Here is a 19,357-nt window from a genome sequence, read left to right on the forward strand (position 1 = left end):
GGTAAGAAAGTTCTGTGGAAAGCCAACTCAGACTGACAAGGAGCAGGCATAGCCAGGTCCCGAAACAAAGCCTTTGCATCTCTTTTGGAGCCAAACTCAGATTGACACCACCAACCCTGTATGGGCAAAGTTTTGTGCTCTTGTTCAGTCAGTGAGACATGCTGGTGAGATTCTACCACAAAATATATCCTGAAATCATCCCAGTGAGTGTCCAAGTCCAGCCTTTAGATCAGTCCACAGGGCAACCCAAAGTCATGTGTCACTATCTATCATCCCATTTGTCTTCTCAGGGCCCCCATGACATCCTTGTTCCTCAGGCTGTAGATGAACGGGTTCAGAACAGGGGTGATGATAGAGTAGAGCACAGCCACCAATTTGTCCCTTCCAGGAGAATGCAAGGAGTGTGGCTGGGTGTAGGTGGAGAGACCAGTGACATAGAACAGGCTGGCCACAGTCAGATGTGAGGAGCAGGTGGACACAGCTCTACTCTGTCCCTTCCCTGAACCCATCTGGAATACAACAACCAACACCCGAGCATAGGAAGCTAGGATGGCCAGGAAGGGGATCAGCAGAAAAACAAGGCCACTCAGGAGGACTGTATGCTCATAGTGGGATGTGTCTTCACACACCAGTGGCAGGAGAGATGGAACCTCACAGAAAAAGTGGTTAACAATCCTAGATCCACAGAATGGAAGTTGAAATACATACACTGTGTGCACTAAAGCATTGAGAGAGCCACTGCTCCAGGCACTGGCAACCAAGGAGCAGCAGATCTTCCTGTTCATGAGCACAGGGTAGTGCAAGGGCTGGCAGATGGCTATGTACCTGTCATAGGACATGAAGCCCAGCAGGAGAGCTTCAGATGCACCCAAAGTCAGAAACAAAAAGGTTTGGATCTCACATCCCAGAAAAGAAATTGTCTTGGTGCCTGACAGGAAGTTGGCTGCCATCTTGGGCACAGTGGTGGAGATGTACATCATGTCAATGATGGAGAGCTGGCTGAGGAGGAAGTACATGGGGGTGTGGAGTGTTCGGTCCAGCCTGATGAGATTTACCAGTGTGATGTTGCCTATGAGAGCCACTGCAAAGAGGATGGTGATGACTGTGAAGAGAAAGGTGTCCATGTGTCCATTCTGGAAAAGACCAACCAAGATAAAGTCTGTCCCACAGCTTTGGTTAACTTTCTCCATGGCTTAGACTGAACCATCCAAGCAGGTACAACCTGGAAAGAGCATGTCCTAGTGAGGACTGTCGTTGAGGAGAAAATGATCACTATTACACTGGATAGTTTTTTTTTAAATATCTTTAGGGCACTCTGAAACACTACCCTGTATGTTAAGCATATCTACCTATCTACCTACCTACCTACCTACCTCCTACCTACCTACCTACCTATCTATCTATCTATCTATCTATCTATCTATCTATCTATCTATCTATCTATCTATTCTCTCTAGCTCTTATGTATATCATAAATACATATTAAAATAATATGTTTTAGAAATTTTTAATGGTTTGGTTCTGCATAATCTGCAGTGTCTTACGCGATATTACAGACTTTGCCGTTTCATTCATATATGACACACTCAGCTTTGAAAATGGATTTTGGTATATAATCTTTATCATTTCTACATGGGTGAAGTCCTCAGTTGTGCTTTTGAATCAAGGTTTTCCATTAGTTAAAACTGAGTAAATTTGAATAAACATTTTTGAGATCACAAAATAAAATTTAAATATTCATAAAATGAGCAGTTGTATAATTCTCAGCAAATTGTCTAGACCTGGTGCATATCCTTTCTGGTGGGAGGCTGGAGTTGTGTCTCTTTCTGGACAGCATTCACTCACTCAGTTCTGTTACCTGTGCGAACAAAGTATGGACAGGAGAGTCTTAGGAAATGAAAAAACATGGACTGTGTACAGGAAATGAAGGAAATACTGAGATCATTGTGCAATATAAAAATTAAGAAGATGGAGTAGGTCTACAAGAGAATTACATAATGCAATAAAAGTTTAAATTATACTATGCATTTTATTACATTACACATATATTATTCATCTTTTATATAAAGCAAGTATACCACTTCCAAGAAGCAAAGGATTAGAAAATGTTTTTTAATCCCTCAAAATATGATTTATGAAAGAGAGATAAGCAGAAATTAATTGTGGAATATAGGGTATGGTAACTACTCTTTATATAATGACTACACTTAACCATAACCTCCCCACTATTTTTAGGTGAAGAAAATGCAAAACGATCCACAGTTTCCCTTTGCTCTACATTACCTAAAGTGTCAGGTGTCATCAGGCCCCAGCAATAGTAACTACTGAAAGTGTGATGTTACATGTTAATTACCATGTTGCATGGGCGTGTGTGTGTGTGTGTGTGTATGTGTGTGTGTGTGTGTGTGTGTATGTGTGTGTGTGTGTGTGTGTGTGTGTGTTTGTGTGTGTGTGTGCCTCTGTGGCCAGATACATATGCATGTACATATGTGCATGGAGGTCTGTGGGGTGTGTGTGTGTGTGTGTGTATGTGTGTGTGTGTGTGTGTGTGTGTGTGTGTGTGTGTGTGTGTGTGTGTGTGTATTACTAGGATCAAACGCCTAACCCTGGCAAACACTGTGACCGTGAGTTACACCCTCAGTAATTGGCTTTTGAAGTTAAGTATCACTCATGTTCAGTAGCTCAGTTTCATCCTCAGTTCCATCCTGTACTGAGTGTCCTGAATCTGAGATAGAGGCTGGGCCACAAAGACCTGCCCTGTCCCAGTTTCCCATTATTAGAAGCATTACTCAGTGTTTCCTGAAACCTTACATATGCTAAAGTGATCTTTAAATGTTGTGAACTTGGTGAATTTTCCTTTCTCTTCATTACAGTAAGAGCAGAACTTCTGCTTTTGTTCAATAAGTTGGAAATAACGTAGTGTGGATTTTATCCTCTAAATACAATATTTAATCTATGGAAGCCACAGCAGCCACCTTAGGTCTTGAAAACCTCCCCAAGGCCATCCCAAGCACAATGTGTTTTGATGTGGCTGCTTCCCTTAGTGGACAGAGTGTGCCGGGGCAGCTCAGAGCAGTGGACACACTGGAACTTCTTATTCTTGTGAATAATAAGATTCACAATCTTTCACAATCATGTCTATTAACAATGAGAGTCTGTATAAGGGTCACTTGGAATCAGAGTAAAAATTGTCCACCAATTTGATATTTATTTATGCACAGTACATGCATTTTACATGTGTGTCAAATTATCACATTGCACCTCTGTAATTAATAAATTAAAACATTATTAATGTTCAAATCATAATACATTCTAAATATGCTAAGAAATGGCATATTTTTTAGCAATCTTGACCCCTGGAACTAGGAGAACCCCAGTTTCTTTCTCCTGTGAGGTTTCCATGCTTTAGAAAACCAATGGACAGCATTTGTAAATAATAATCTTTCAGATATATTTTAAAGCAATAGCTGGAATGTGCATCTACCCAGGAGTTGATTCAGTTCAAGAGTATGGGTTACAGGTAGAACAATGTACTTACCCAATAATCCCAACACATACCTGCACCAGCAGAGCACCACAGCTATCCAGTCTCCTCCACAAGATCAGTAGCAAGTTCATCAGAGAACTCAGCCTTACTTCATTAATTCCTTGACTACCGAGCTCCTTTGTCAGTGAAGTAGATGTTTATGCATGTCCAAGAATTCTGTCCTTCATCAAACTGAGCTTTTTAATAAGAGGATCATGATGACATTCTCTTCCAGATGATCAGCTGTGTGGACTGCCCAATTTTTATAAATTTAATTCTAACATATTTAACTACATCATAATCAACTGTATATTAGACATACACATCTTGTTTTCCTAAAATTTCTCCTCAAAAATGGGATACTAAATAGGAACCGAAAACAAATGTCCCTAAAAATATATAGAATGTAATTACACATAGTGACAATATGTAAAAAGTCAAAACTTTGCCTACAGGAATAATTTTTAAATATGTTGTTAAAATTCAATGAATCAATCTATTTAATCTTTATATTCAAAAAGAAACCGTGGCTTCTAAATCCTGTTGTACCCAGTGCATCATAGAAATGTTAGCCCACTATTTTTTTTTTTTTTTTTGCAAGGTAGCTGGTATTTTTGCCTCTAAGAATTCTCAATTAACATTGAAGACTTAGGTGGAAAAGAAATATCATTTTGTCATCTATGAATGACCTTTAAGTTCATAAATGCTATGGCTGCCTGAGGGATATGGGACCTAAAAAGCATTCTTTCAGAATCCCTCTGGAAAAACCTAGTCTCTTGTCCACAATTAAATAAACACATTAACTACAAGAAAGAGAACATTTTATTGGAAGTCATGTTTGCACTGCAGAATGGAAGTTAAAAGAGGTCAGAATGAATATCCAAAACATATTTTCATCATAACTGAAGCTGATAAGTTTTTAACATCCCATTCCATTGCATACTCTTAACATGCACATCTGCGCAAAAGCATAGGAATAAGCTATAAAATGTAGATATTAGGAACATCGTAAATATAGTGTTTCAGATAATTATATATTCTAGGTTTTCCCTTGTGTCACATATTTCCAAAGACAATGTCCAAATGTTCAGCATGGTCACCTATGTAGGAGGGTCATGTTTATGAAAGCCATAGCTTCGCTTGATGCTGGAATAAAAAAAAAATAGTTCACTGTGTCCCAGCTTGGACTAGAAGTTAGAGGTCAACCTGAAATCTTTACCTGCTGTAAAAAAATGTTTCTGTTAATCTAAAGAAGCTATAATTTTTAATTAGAAGAGAAAAATGAATGGATTTGATTTATTATTGACTGTATACTGGAGTCTGTATTATTTCTCAACAAGTAGCCACGTCATATCAACATTGTTTTTTCTTGAATTCTCTGTATTTACATTTCAAATGTTATCCCTTTCCCCACACTCCATGTCCCCTCCAGCTCCCCCTGCTTTCATGAAGGTGCTCCCTCTCCCAACTACCCTCTTCCACCTCAGCGCCTGGGCATTTCCTGACACGGGGAATAGGAACCTTCACTGGACAAAAAAACCTCTCTTCCCATTGATGGCAAACAGTGCTGTTTTCAGCTACATATGCGGCTGGAGCCATTGGTCTATCCGTGTGTTCCTAGGAGCTCTTGAGGGTTTGGTTGGTTGGTAATGTTGTTCTTCCCATTGGGGTTGCAAAACCTTTCTTCTCCTACAGTCCCTCATCTAGCTCCTTCATTGGGGTCCCTGTGTTCAGTCTTATGGATAGCCTCAAGGAACCTGATCTGTATCAGTATGACTCTGGCAGAGTCTCTAATACGCATACATACCAGGCTACTGCCAGTAAGCACTTCTTAGCATCAGCAATAGTGCATGGGTTTGGTGGCTGCATATGGGGTGGATCCCCAAGTGAGACAGTGTCTGGTTGATATTTTGTTCAAACCCTGCTCCTCTATTTGTTCCTGTATTTCCCTTTGTGAGTGTATTTTTCTCCCCCGCCCTTCTCCTCCTCATCCTCCTTCTTATTCTTCTTGGCCTTCACCTTCTTGCCTTTTTGACCTTCTTTGCCTTCGCCTTCACCTTTGCCATCTTCCTCTTCCTCGTCCTCCTCCTTGTCCTCTTCTTTTTCTTCTTCTGGCAGCTGAAAGGATTGGGCTGCCCACCTTTTCTTTTGCCTCCTACTCCTTCTCAGTTCAGGGTTCTGCACCAAGCCTTGCTCCTCTTTGAGATGCTTGATACTTTGATTCTCGTGCACAGACACCAGCTGGCCTGCCTCTACTGCCTTCACAAAGGCCACTGTTCTGGGAGAAGGCTTGTCCAATGCTATGGTGTTCTGAATAATGAACAGGAGAGTAATTCCAGGATTTTTCTTGATTTTCATAGATAAGTTCTGATCCTGTGTGGCTACAAAATAATGGGGAGGGTTCCCCTGATCGATGATGGACAGGAGACACTCAGATCCACTCACTGCACTCTTGAAATGAGAAAAGTTTCGAACCTGGCATTTCTGTGCAATCAGTTTTTCTCCATATAACTCCTTTCCTAGTGTTTCTAACTCCTTTAACAAACAACTCGTGGTGCACAGCTGGGTCCCTCTCATAGGGTAGCAGAGCAGCTGGTCCCACAGCTGGATGCGACCCCGCAGCACCTCCTGGCAGAAAGTGCCATCCAGAAAAATCTGGTAGGTTCACGGACCCTGAAACTATTATAGAAAAAGTCAAGATGCTTCTTCGAGTGTTTCTGCCTGGTGATCTTTATGCCGGCAATAAAAATTATTGCAAAAGCAAGTTTGTGACTAATTCCAACTGCATCCATTTTTGTAGATGTATCATATGTTCCAATAGGTTGTATCACTTTTCCTGATTATGTTTTGTTTATTTATTCTTTTATTATATGTGTATAAGTGTTTTGTTTGCATGTCTTTACATAGTGTACATGCTTGATGCCTGAAAAGGGTGGATTCAACAGATGGTTGTGGCTGTTATATAGGTGCTTGGAATTGAACCTGGGTCCTCTGCAAGACTGATCAGTGCCCTTAACTGCTGAACCTCTCTATTTATTCTTTAAAGGCTCTTGATAGCTTTATAATTTCATGATAATTATCATATAAAAGTGAACGTTTTTCACAAGAATAACATTTTCCTGAAGAGGTAAGAAACAGCACAGAAGCACTTTCTTAAGTATAATAGCTTCCTTAAGAGTTGAGGCTCCTCTTTCCTTTTTGAAGTCCACAATTCTTATGTACAATACTCAGAGCCTGTACTTTCAGTCAGGCATGGCGACATACACTGTATTCTCAGCACTTGAGAGGTAAAAGTGGAAAGCCCAAAAGTTCAGGCCCATTGACCCCTATGGAGTGGGGTTGAGTCCATACTGAGGCACAGAAAAACCTGCCTCCAGACAAATAAACATATAGGGAAATCGACAAAACAAACTAAACACCATATTTATTGGTTTGATTCTGAAAGCTAAACGTAACCATAACTTGCTGTCTTGCAGCACAGACTGGCATCAGCTGGTGCACTTCTACTTTATTTATCCCTTATAATGTCAGAAGCTGTGCACATGGGCACCTTTAAATTTTTTAATGTATATGTATGGCTATTTGCCTGCATGCATGTCTGTGTATCACTTTTATGTCTTATAGCTGCAGAATCAAGTGTAGGGCAACAAATCCCTTGGACTGGAGTCAATCACTATTGCAGACCACAGTATGGGTGCTGGGAATTGAACCCTAGTCTTCTTTAAGAGCAGTAAGTGCTCTCAGCTGTTGAGCTATTTCTCTATTCTCCCTCTTTGTTTTGTAGGATGGTCTCATGTGAGCTGTGCTGGTTTTGAACTCAGAATGGGGCCGGTATTGACTCCCTGCCTCTACTTCTTTAGTGATAGGATGACAGGTATTTATTACCACATAATGTCTGTACTTTCTATGCAAGCAGTCTACTAACCGAGCTATGTACCTGGCCTCGGTATATGCCTTTGTCCCAAATATGTGACTGCCCTAGAATTTTTTGAGTAACCTTCTAAGGCCATGTTATTTGGAAACCATGCTAACACAATCTCCTTATTCTAAGGTATACATTGAAATATTTACTTTTATTCTATAATATGCATCTGTAAATCTCAGGCTCCCCAAGATTTCTCTGTTAATATCTCCAGAGACAAAATGACACACACAAGGAAAGGTATCATTTGAGTCCAATTTCCCAAATGCTGAAAGGACAGAGAAAAGTGGCAAAATAGAAAAAAATTAGAATAAAAATCATCCAAAACAAAAAAGATTTGTTCTCAGTTAAGAATTTGGTAGGCTTGGTTTTCAGTTGTCAAACCCCAAATATACCTGATGTCATGAACTGTATCTCCCACACTTCAACTAGTAACCAGTTCCTACAATGTAGAAAGGAAAAAGAAGCAGCCAAGAAAGCAATGCACAATCTCCACAAATCCGAACACTCTCTCATTTCTCTGACATCATTTTCTTTATGCCTTAAGTGTTTGTACTATAAAGAGAGCATATTGAGCGTATTCCCTCACAGGCCACTGTTTTCCCTTTTCTCTCCCGTTCCTAAGTATCCTCTGTGTTTACAGCTTTGGCCCGTATCATCCATGGTATCTACCCACCTGCATCAGGAAGAGCTCTGGAAACCTGGAACCAACATTATGAATTTTTTTCTCTTTGATGTCCTGTGTAAGTACTTCATCAATGTACACAAGACCCTCCTGTGTGGTAGTCACTACCTCTTAGAGTCTTAATTTTCTTCCTCTTCAAAGTCTTTAAGGTAAATCTGGCATGAAGAATCACGAACTTTCCCACTACAAGAGAGCTATCCTTGGTCTTACTTTTAATCATAGAGATGAAAAGTCTCCTCAAAAGTTTTCCCTGAATATCCCTGTCAAGCCTTCCCTATCCCATAATTATCCCCTTACATATCACTTTATTTGCCATGTATTGTGGAGTGGCAGCTTTATCTTTGACACTCATAGTCCCCATCACACACAGCAGCAGATACACTTCACTGATTCAATAATCTGCAGTCTGATTGGATGTTTGAGGCTGCATTGTAAACACTTCCTGGAACAGAAAAGATCCTCCATGGCTGATGAGATGGCTCTGTAAATCAATAGTTTTATGGCCATTTGTGAGGATCTGAGTTCAATGCCCAAAACACATGTGAATGAAGGAGAAAGAAAACTCACAATCAGGCTTTCTTCTGACTTCTGCTAGAGTCATGGCATGTGCACCCCAATACATTAAAATCTGTAATTAAAAAGAAAATTTTGACCATAATGCTGTTGTGTGAGGAAGTAGTTGGGCTGATCTAGTAGGCCCACCATGCTGAGGACAAGCACACCCAGAAGCAATTTCCTTCCTGAGACCACGAGCCCTCAGACCCACAGAAAATTCAGGATCCAGTCAGAGACAAGAAAATCACCCATACAAACAGATAACAAGATGGCAAGTGGAAAGCAAAAGAATCTAAACAATGGAAGCCAAGAAACCTGGCAACACCAAAACCCAGCTATCCCACCACAGCAAGTACTGTATTGCTAAACATACCAGAAAAACAGGACTTTGACTTGAAATCATTTTTTATGATGATGATAAAGATCTTGGAGAAGCACATGGATTACTCCCTTAAACAATTACAAGAGAACACACATAAACAAATAGAGGCCCTTAAAGAGGAAACACAAAAATCACTTAAAGAACTACAAAAAAGAAAGACAACCAAACAGGTGAAGGAATGAAAAATGAAAATAGAAACAATAAAGAAAACAAAACAAGACACAAAACCATGACAACCCTGGAGATAGACAACCTAAGAAAGAAATCAGGAGTCATAGATGCAAGTATCACCAGCAAACTACAAGAGATGAAAGAGAGAATCTTAAAAGAAGAAGACAACATAGAAAACATTGGCACAACAGTCAGAGAAAATGCAAAAACCAAAAAGCTCCTAACTCAAAACATCCAAGATATACAGGACACAATGGGAAGACCAAACCTAAGGATAATAGGTGTAGAAGAGGGCGAAGATATCCATCTCAAAGGCACAGTAAATATCTTCAACAAAATCATAGAAGAAAACTTTCCCACCCTTAAGAATGAGATGAACAGGAACATACAAATGAACATGAACCTACAGAACTTCAAATAGATTGGAGCAGAAAAGAAACTCATGGTACATAATAGTCAAAACACCGAATATTCAAAACAAAGAAGAAATCTTAAAAGCTGTAAGGGGAAAAGGGCATGTAACATATAAAGACAGACCAATCAGAATTACACCTGATTTCTCAACAGACACTATGAAAGCTAGACCATCCCAAGCAGACATCAGACAGGCCCTAATAGAACACAAATGCCACCCCGCGTTACTATATCCAGAAAAATTGTCGATTACCATAGATGGAGAAATCAAGACATTCCAGGGCAAAACTAAATTTACACAATATCTGTCCACAAATTTAGCCCTACAAAGGATAATAGATGGAAAAAATACAGCACAAGGAAGGAAACTACACCCAAGAAAAAGCAAAAAATAATCATGCAAGGAAACCAAGGGAAGAAAAGCTCACAGACATAAGTCTACCTCTAACAACAAAAATAAAATTAAAAAACAATTTCTATTTGTTAATATGTCTTAGCAGCGATGGACTCAATTCCCCAATAAAAAGACATAGACTATCACACTGGATACACAAACAGGATCCAACATTTTGCTGCATACAGGAAACTTATCTCAGAGACAAAAACAGACACTACCTCAGAGTAAAAGGCTGGGAAAAAACCCTCCAAGAAAATGGTCCCAGGAAAAAAGCTGGAGTAGCTATTCTAATATCAAATAAAATAGATTTTCAACCAAAGTTATTAAAAAGGAAGGACACCTTTTAACCATCACAGGAAAAATCTATCAAGATGAACCCTCAATCTTGAACAACTATGTTCCCAATATGATTGCACCCATATTAATAAAAAATTCTATTAAAGTTCAAATCAAATATTGAACCACACAGGATAATAATGAGAGACCTCAATACCCAACTCTCATCAATGGACAGATCATGGAGGCAGAAACTTAACTAAGACACAGCAAAACTAACAGAGGTTATGAAATAATTAGAATTAACAGACATCTACAGAACATGTAATCCTAAAACAAAAGAATATGCTTTCTTTTTTGGCATCTCAAGGTACATTTTCCAAAAATGACCATATAGCAAGTCACAAAACAGGACTCAATAGATACAAGAAGATTGAAATACTCCTGTGCATCTTATTAGATCATCATGGATTAAGACTGATCTTTAATAACCAAAAAAAAAAAAAAAAAAAAAAAAAAAAAAAAAAAAAAAAAAAAGAAAGGCCAAAATACACATGGAAGCTGAACAATGCTCTACTCAATGATAACAAAAACAAGGAAGAAATAAAGAAAGAAAATAAGAATTTTTAAAATTAAATTAAAATGAAAGCACAACCTACCCAAAATAATGGGATGCAATGAAAGCAGTACAAAGAGGAAAACTCACATCTCTGAGTGCTTTCCAAAAGAAACTGGAGGGAGCATACACTAGCAGCTTGACATCACATCTGAAATCTCAAGAACAAAAGAAACAGATACACACAAGAGAAGTATACTACAGGAAATAATCAAACTCAGAGCAGAAATCAACCAAATAAAGACAAAAAGAACTATACAAAGAATCGACAGAAATGAGTGATAGTCCTTTGAGAAAATAAACAAGATTGATAATCCCTTAGCCAGAATAACTAGTGGACACATAAGAAGTATCCAAATTAACAAAATCAGAAATGAAAAGGGAGACATAAAATCATAAACTCAGGAATTTCAAGAAATCATCAGATCCTACTACAAAAACCTATATTTAACAAAACTGGAAAATCTGGAGTAAATGGACAAATTTCTAGACAGATACCAGATACTAAAGTTAAATCAAAATCAAATAAGCCATTAAAGAATCCCATAACACCTAAAGGAATAGAAGCAGTCATCAAATTCTCCAAACCAGTAAAAGCCAAAACCAAATGAGTTTAGTGGAGAATTCTATCAGATTTTATAGAAGAACTAATACCAATACTCTCCAAACTATTCCACAAAATAGAAATTGAAGGAACACTACCCAACTCATTCTTCAAAGCTACAATTATGCTCATACCTAAACTACACAAAGACACTAAAAAGAAAGAGAACTTCAGACCAATTACTTTCATGAACATCGATGCAAAAATACTCAATAAAATTATTGCAAACAGAATTCAAGAACACATCAAAACAATGATCCAGCACAATCAAGTAGGCTTTTTCTGAGGGATGCAGGGATGATTCAATATATGGAAATCGATCAACATAATCCACCACATAAACAAACTCAAAAAAATATGATCATCTCACTAGATGCTGAAAAAGCTTTTGACAAAATTTAACAGTCCTTCATGATAAATCACTGGGAAAGATCAGGATCAAGGCTCATACTTAAACATAGTAAAAGCAGTACACATCAAGCCAGTAGCAAGCATCAAACTAAATGGAGAGAAACTTAAAGCAATCACATTAAAATTATGGACTAGACAGGCTGCCCCCTCTCACCCTACCAATACAATGTAAGACTGAAGTTTTGGCCATAGCAATTAGACAACAAATAGAAGTCAAAAGGATACACATAGGAAAGGAAGAAGTCAAAATATCACTATTTGCAGATGATATGATAGTATACTTAAGTGACCCCCAAAATTCCACCAGAGAATATTTACAGCTGATAAACCACTTAAGCAAATTGGCTAGTTATAAAATTAATTAAAACAAATCAACCACCTTCCTCTACTCAACGGATAAACAGGCTAAGAAAGAAATTAGGGAATTGATACTCTTCACAATAGTAACAAAGACTATAAAATACCTGAGGTTGACCCTAACAAATCAAGTGAAGGATCTCTATGACAAGAACATTAAGACTCTGAAGAAAATTGAAAAATATCTCAGAAGATGAAAAGAACTCCCAAGCTCTTGGATTGGAAAGATCAACACTGTAAAAATGGCCATCTTGCCAAAAGCAATCTACAGGTTCAGTGCAATTTCCATCAACATTCCAACTCTATTCTTCATAGAGTTCAGAAAAAATTTGCAAACTCATCTGTAATAACAAAAAACCTAGAAAATGAAATCTTTTCTCAACAATAAAAACACTTATGGGGGAATCACAATCCCTGACCTTAAGCTATATTACAAAGTAATTGTGAGAAAAACTGCATGGTATTGGTACAGAAATAGGGAACAGAATTGAAGACCCAGAAAGTAACCCACACACCTATGGTCACTTGATCTTTGGCTAAGGAGCTGAAACCATTTAATGGAAGAAGGACAGCCTCTTCAGCAAATGGTGTTGGTTCAACTGGCACTCAGCATGCAGAAAAATTCAAATCAATCCTTTCCTATCTCCTTGTACAAAGCTCAAGCCCAAGTGGATCAAAGACTTCTACATAAACCCAGATACATTGAAACTATTAGAAGAGAAATTGGGGAAGAGTTTAGAACACATAGGCACAGGGGAAAATATCCTGAACAGAAAACCAATGTCTTGTGCTTTAATATCAAGAACTGAAAAAATGGGACCTCATGGAACTGCGAGGTTTTAACTTCTGTAAGGCTAAGGACGCTCTCATGAAGACAAAATGGCAGCCATGAGATTGGCAAAGGATCTTTAGCAATCCTACCTCTGATAGAGTGCTAATATACAATATATAGAAAGAACTCAAGAAGTTAGACTCCCGAGAATCAAATAATCCTATTAAAATGGGGTACAGAGCTAAACAAGGAATTCTCAAGTGAGGAATACTGAATGGCTGAGAAGCACGTGAAGAAACACTCAACACCCCGAATCATCAGAGAAATGTAAATCAAAACGTCCCTGAGTTTCTACCTTATACCGGTTACAATGGGTAAAATCAAAATCTCAGGTGACAGCAGATGATGGTGAAGATGTGGAGAAAGAAGAACACTCCTCCACTGTTGGTGGGGTTGTAAGCTGGTACAACCTCTCTGGAAATAAGTCTGGCAGTTCCACAGAAATTTGTACAAAATGTTTCCTGAGGACACAGCTGTACCACCTCTTGGCATATACTCAAAAGTTTCTCCAACATAAAACAAAAACATGCTCCACTGTGTTCATAGCAGTCTTATTTATAATATATAGAAGCTGGAAAGAATCCTGATGTCTTTCAACACAGGAATGGATACTGAAAGTGTGGTACATTTAAACAATTCAGATATTAGAAACATTGAATTCAAGGAATTTGTAGGCAAATGGACGGAACTAAAGACTATCATCATGAGTGAGGTAACCCAGTCACAAAAGAACATACATGGCATGTTTTTTACTGATAAGTGGATACTAGCCCCAGGAAGCTCTGAATACCCAAGAAACAATTCACGGACATTATGAAGCGCAAAAGGTGGAAGACCAAAGTGTAGATGCCTCAGTCCTTCTTAGGAGGGAGAAAAAAAAACATGCACGGGAGAGCGTGGAAGGTCAAATAGAGAAATGGGGATTGAAGAAAAGATCATTCAGAAGTCTCTTCACCCAGGGATCCATCCCATATGCAGCCACCAAACCCAAGCACTATTCCTGATGCCAAGAAGTACTTACTGGCAGGAACCAGATAGAGATGCCTCCTCGTGGACTGTGTTGGATTCATATTGATACAGCTGTACATGCTTGCAGCTAACCATCAGACTGAACTTGGGGAACCCAGTAAGGGTGCTAAAGAAAGAACTGAAGGAGCTGAAAAAGGTTGCAACATCATGGGAAGATAACAACATTATCAACCAACCAAATCCTTAAAACTCCCATGGAGTAAAACACCAACCTTTTTGCACACATTGAGAGACCTGTTGATTCAGTTGCATATGTAGCTGAAGATGTCAGTGTCTGGCATCAATGTGAGAAGAGGCTTTTGGTCCAGGGAGGGCATGTTTAATGATGTAGAGGAATGCCAAGGCAATGGTGTTAAGAGGGTAATTTGGAGGGAGTGCACCTTTGTGAAGACAAATGAAAGGGGAGGAGTGATGGAAGCAGGGTAGGGAAAGGGGATAACATCTCAAAAGTAAATTCAGAGTGATAAAAATGAGAAAAAAAAAAAAACAAAGTGAACCAAAACTCAGTAACAAATTATGCTTCAATTCAGACAGGTGCTATTGGTGTTGAACAGAGTAACCATCCCAAATCCTGTAAGAGTATAATCTTTTGAGTGATCCCAATTTTGCCCTTGATTATAATTTCTTTTAAACTTGCATTTCCCCATATCAGCCTCTTGAGTGTCCCCTTTACCTTTTTATTTTTGTGTGTGTAGTTCAGAGGGGTGAGGAGTGGGATAAAAATATTGTATAAGATGACAAGGAACTTGCCCTGGTCCTGGGAGGATGTGTTCACCTGCTGCATGAACATCTAGATTATATTTCCTTAGAAAGGCAAGACTATGCTGAGGTGTGAGCCACAGGTCATGGAGACATTGTGTCTTCCTGAGGATGACTGCATGCAAGACACAGCCTTCATGACACAGAAATAAGGAGCCAAGATAAACACCAGATGGGAGAGCACGATGCCTATTTCCAGGAGGAAGGGAAATCCTTCAACAACAGCTGCATAGGTACAGGCCATGCTGCTGAGGGATGGCATTTCACAGAGAAAGTGGTCTACCCTGCAATTCCCACAATGAGGTAACCACAAGATCATTGGGCACATAATAAAAAATTTGGCCACATCATATACCAAGCAAGAAACAGTAAATCATACAGAGCTTTGGACTTATAAAGATAATGTAGTACAGGGGCTGGCAGAGAGCCACCAAGCAGTCATAGGCCATGACAGCCAGCAGCAGGCACTCCACACCTCACATGGTCCAGGAAAAGACCTTCTGAAGAGCACAGCCCACGTAGCTGATGGTTTTGTTCAGGCCACTGATATTATGGAGCAGCTGTTGGACTGAGCCACTGGTAAAGCTGAGGTCCAGGAAGGATGGGAGTGTGAGGAAGAAGGACATGGTGGTGTGCAGGTGCGGGTCCATCCTGGACACCAGGATGGCAGTGCTGTTGTGCAGTAGGGTCAGGAGGTAGGCAGGCAGGATGATGGAGAAGAGGACCAGCTATAGTTGGAGCTGGTCACAGAAGCCTATTAGGATGAAAAGGCTGAATGGGGCTATCATTGGCTTCACTCATCTCTACATCATCCAAGGAAGATGGAAATATTAATAAAGTGATAAATTAATAAGTAAATTCGGCATTACTAATAATACTTTAATTTCCATTAAAAATGACCTGTTTGCTCATAATGTGCTGGGTCACTTATAGAATAGGATACAATACTTCTCAGTAGACAATTAGGAATCTGGTCAAAACACAACACAAAACCTGAAAATAAGTTTCCAATGAAAAAAAAATGTTGGCCAAAATAAAAAATAAAATGTATTATGAAGAAAAAGAGCAGACTAAGTCTGCAAACAATAAACTTGGACAGTCTTCTGAAATAAGGGCTCTGCATATGTGTTTTTGGACAAAGTCTCAGGTTGTTCAGGAATATAATATGTATTCACAGTTGACTTCAAATTCATGGAAAACTATCTGCTCCTGCAATATCTTTTAAATATGAAAACACATTTTTAAATATAAAGAAAGAGGTGTACTTTTAACTCTTTGGGACAAGCTACTACTTGTGAAAGCTAAAGACACTCCATTTTATACCAGGCATCCGTCTTGGTGCCCAGTGCTATTTGTTTCTGACCCTGGTCCATGGGAAATAAGATCCCAGTAACCCTGACTCAGAGACCTCCACACAAAAATGCATAGCTGTGACTACTTAACTTGTTAGGATATGACTAAGTGCTTTTTGTCTTCTTTAACTTGATTATTAGAATACCCCAAAATCACTTGGGAGTCACTTCACTTGGTAGAACAAGACTGTTTTGATTTCATGCACACTGAAGATCTTTTAGTTTCCCCTTTAGAAATCCTTCCTTCACCTCATTTCTCAGGGAAAACTCAAATGTTCATTGCTTATTATATAAATGATGTCACAGTGGACTGTCTATACACATGAATATTACAGCGTAGTTACTGACTGAATTTGGAATTTTAATTTAAACACAGAAGGAAAAGAACTAGGAGTAAAATTAAGAGAAGATATATAGTAAGAAAAGGGGAGTGAAAGATTTTCTAAGGCTATTTTTACAGAGTGACATTTGAACAAATCCAAACATCACATGTGTAGTGGTTGTAGTGGTCTGCTCATAGGTGGTAACAGATCAATGGTCATCAGTTTATAAGGTTAAAAATCCATTGGATGTGGAAGAAACCATAAAATCCAGGACTAGTGGGAAGAAACAGCATGAATAACATGTCTAATAAGAATGTGTAAGCAAAAAATAAATACAAGAAAATGCTTTGTTTTTAAATTGTAAAAAATATTCATCTCAAAGTTAATGAAACCTACTTTTCACCTATTACTCAAGAGGCAATTAACAATAAGAAATGTACAGGAAGAATAAAATATAATAACCACTTTTTTTTGAATCTACAATGCTATCGTGAAAAATGTCTCATGGAAAAAGGTATCAGTACTAAAAATGGTTCTGTATGATATGTAAAGACTTGCCTAGAAATGACTGGTTGAAAATTTTACCATCAACCCAGTAAATATATGAAAGGCTAAACTTATACTGAAGCTCCTTAATAGCTTAATATTGCTCCAGGTATAAGGAAAAAAGAAAAACACCAACATTTGTATTAATAGATTAAAAATTAAACATGTTACTTAAAAAACTAGGAATTTGTTGATAAATTATTTGAAATGTTCATTTTTATAATGTTGATATGATGTTGCTACTTGTAGATATATACTATAGATTTAAGTATACAGTCAATAGTTAACAGATTCATTCACTTTCTCTTCTAATTTAAAACTACAGCTTCTTTAGATTAACAGAAACACTTTTGCAGCAGGTAAAGATTGCAGATTGTCATTTATTCATCTACTTGTCTAAGCTGGGACACAGTTAACTATTTTTTAATCCAACCTCAAACAAAGCTGAGGCTTTCATAAACATGATCCTCCTACGTCAGTGAACACGCTGAGCATTTGAACAATATCTTTTTAAATATGTGACACAAGGAAAAATGTAGAATATATAATTCACTGAAATAGTATGTTTGTGATGTTCCTAATGTCTACATTTACAGTTTTGTCCTTTGCTTCTGTGCAGATGTGCTGGTAAGAGTATGCAATGGAATGGGATGTTAAAAACTTATCAGCTTCAGTTATGATGAAAATATGTTTTGGACATTCATTCTGACCTCTTTTAACTTCTATTCTGCAGTGCAAACATGACTTCTAATAAAATGTTATCTCTGTTTTATGTAATGTGCTTATTTAATTGTGGACATGAGACCGGGTTGTCCCACAGGTGTTCTGACAGATTGCCTATGAGGTCACATCTCCCAAAGGAAGCCAGAGCATTTAAAACCATAAAGGTCTTCCATAGATGCCAAAATGATATTTCTTTTCCACCTAAGTTTTGAATGTTTGATGAGATTTATTTTTTTTTGAAGCAAAAAAAAAAAAAAAAAAAAACCCAACTACCATACAAATTTCAAGTAGGCTTAACATTTCCAAAATATTGGGGGAACCCCATGCTTTAGAAGCCAGAATTTTTTCTCGAGATGCAAATAAAATAGCTTGAGTCACTGGATATTAATACTGTATTTAAAAGTTATTACTGGAAACAAAGTTTTATCTCTACATGCCTTATTGTTATATTTTTGGGCAGGTTTATTTTCTATTTTTACTTAGTATTACATTTTTTGAGGAGAAATCCTAGGGAAGTGGGAGGTGTATCTCTATTATAGAGTTGATTATGATGAAGTGAAATTTATGTTAGAGTTAAAATTATAAAAACACAGGCAGTCTACACACCTACTTATCTGGCGTAAAAGGTCACCATGGTCCACTTATTAAAAACTCAGTTTGATGAAGGAATGAATTATTGGTTACCAATACACATCTACTTAGCTGACAAAGGAGCTTGGCAGTCAAGGAATTAATGAAGTAAGGCTGAGTTCCCTACTGATTTTTTATGATCTTGTGGAGGAGACTGGATAGCTGTGGTGCTCTGCTGGTGCAGGAATGTATTGGGATGATTGGGTAAGTGCATTGTTCTATCCGTAATCCATACTCTTGAATTTAATTAATTCCTGGATAGATGCACATTCCAGCTATTGCTTTAATACATATCTGCAAGTTAATGTTTATGAAGGCTATGCATTGATATTCTTAAGCTAGGAACCTTTCTCACAGGAGAAAGGGACTGGGGCTCTCCAGGGGACAAGATTGCCAAAGTTCCAGGGGACAAGATTGCCAAAAAATATGGCATTTCTCAGAATATTTAGAATATATTCTGATTTGAACATTAATTATGGTTTAATTTATTAATTACAGAGGTATAATGTGATATTTTAACACATATGTACAGTACATACAGTATATATGGATAAACATCATGTTGGTGGACAATTTTATACTGATTTTAAATTACTTTTATACACACTCTCATTGTTAAAAAAATATAGCTGTGACAGGAATTCACAGGAGTGGGCAGTTCATGTGTGTCCACTGCTCTGGGCTGCCCCGGCACACTCTGTCCTCCAACGGGAAGCAGCCACATCTAAAACACTTCATGCTTGGGATAGCCTGGGGAGGTTTTCATGAACCAGAAAGGCTGCTGCTGCTGCTGCCATAAATTAAGTACTGTCTTTAGAGGATGAGAAACTATACTAAATGATTCCAA

At 38.1% G+C, this 19,357-nt stretch overlaps 1 protein-coding gene and 2 pseudogenes across 3 annotated transcripts; all 3 read right to left on the reverse strand.

Annotated features, from left to right (window-relative positions):
- Positions 1–269: 269 nt before the first annotated feature.
- LOC308426211 (olfactory receptor 2AK2-like) lies at positions 270–1,190 on the reverse strand (the record flags this gene model as incomplete). Its single annotated transcript, XM_080923978.1, has 1 exon — positions 270–1,190. One exon carries the CDS (start codon positions 1,188–1,190, stop codon positions 270–272), a length of 921 nt encoding a protein of 306 aa, XP_080780104.1.
- Positions 1,191–5,541: 4,351 nt separating this feature from the next.
- LOC308426327 (rRNA-processing protein UTP23 homolog) lies at positions 5,542–6,318 on the reverse strand (annotated as a pseudogene). Its single transcript has one exon. The product of its transcript is annotated as an rRNA-processing protein UTP23 homolog (transcript).
- An 8,385-nt stretch (positions 6,319–14,703) lies between these two features.
- Positions 14,704–15,737, reverse strand: LOC308426328 (olfactory receptor 2W3-like; annotated as a pseudogene). The gene has a single exon. The product of its transcript is annotated as an olfactory receptor 2W3-like (transcript).
- Positions 15,738–19,357: the final 3,620 nt, after the last annotated feature.

Source organism: Micromys minutus (genome assembly GCF_963924665.1).
Source record: "Micromys minutus genome assembly, chromosome: 10".
Lineage (NCBI taxonomy): Eukaryota > Metazoa > Chordata > Mammalia > Rodentia > Muridae > Micromys > Micromys minutus.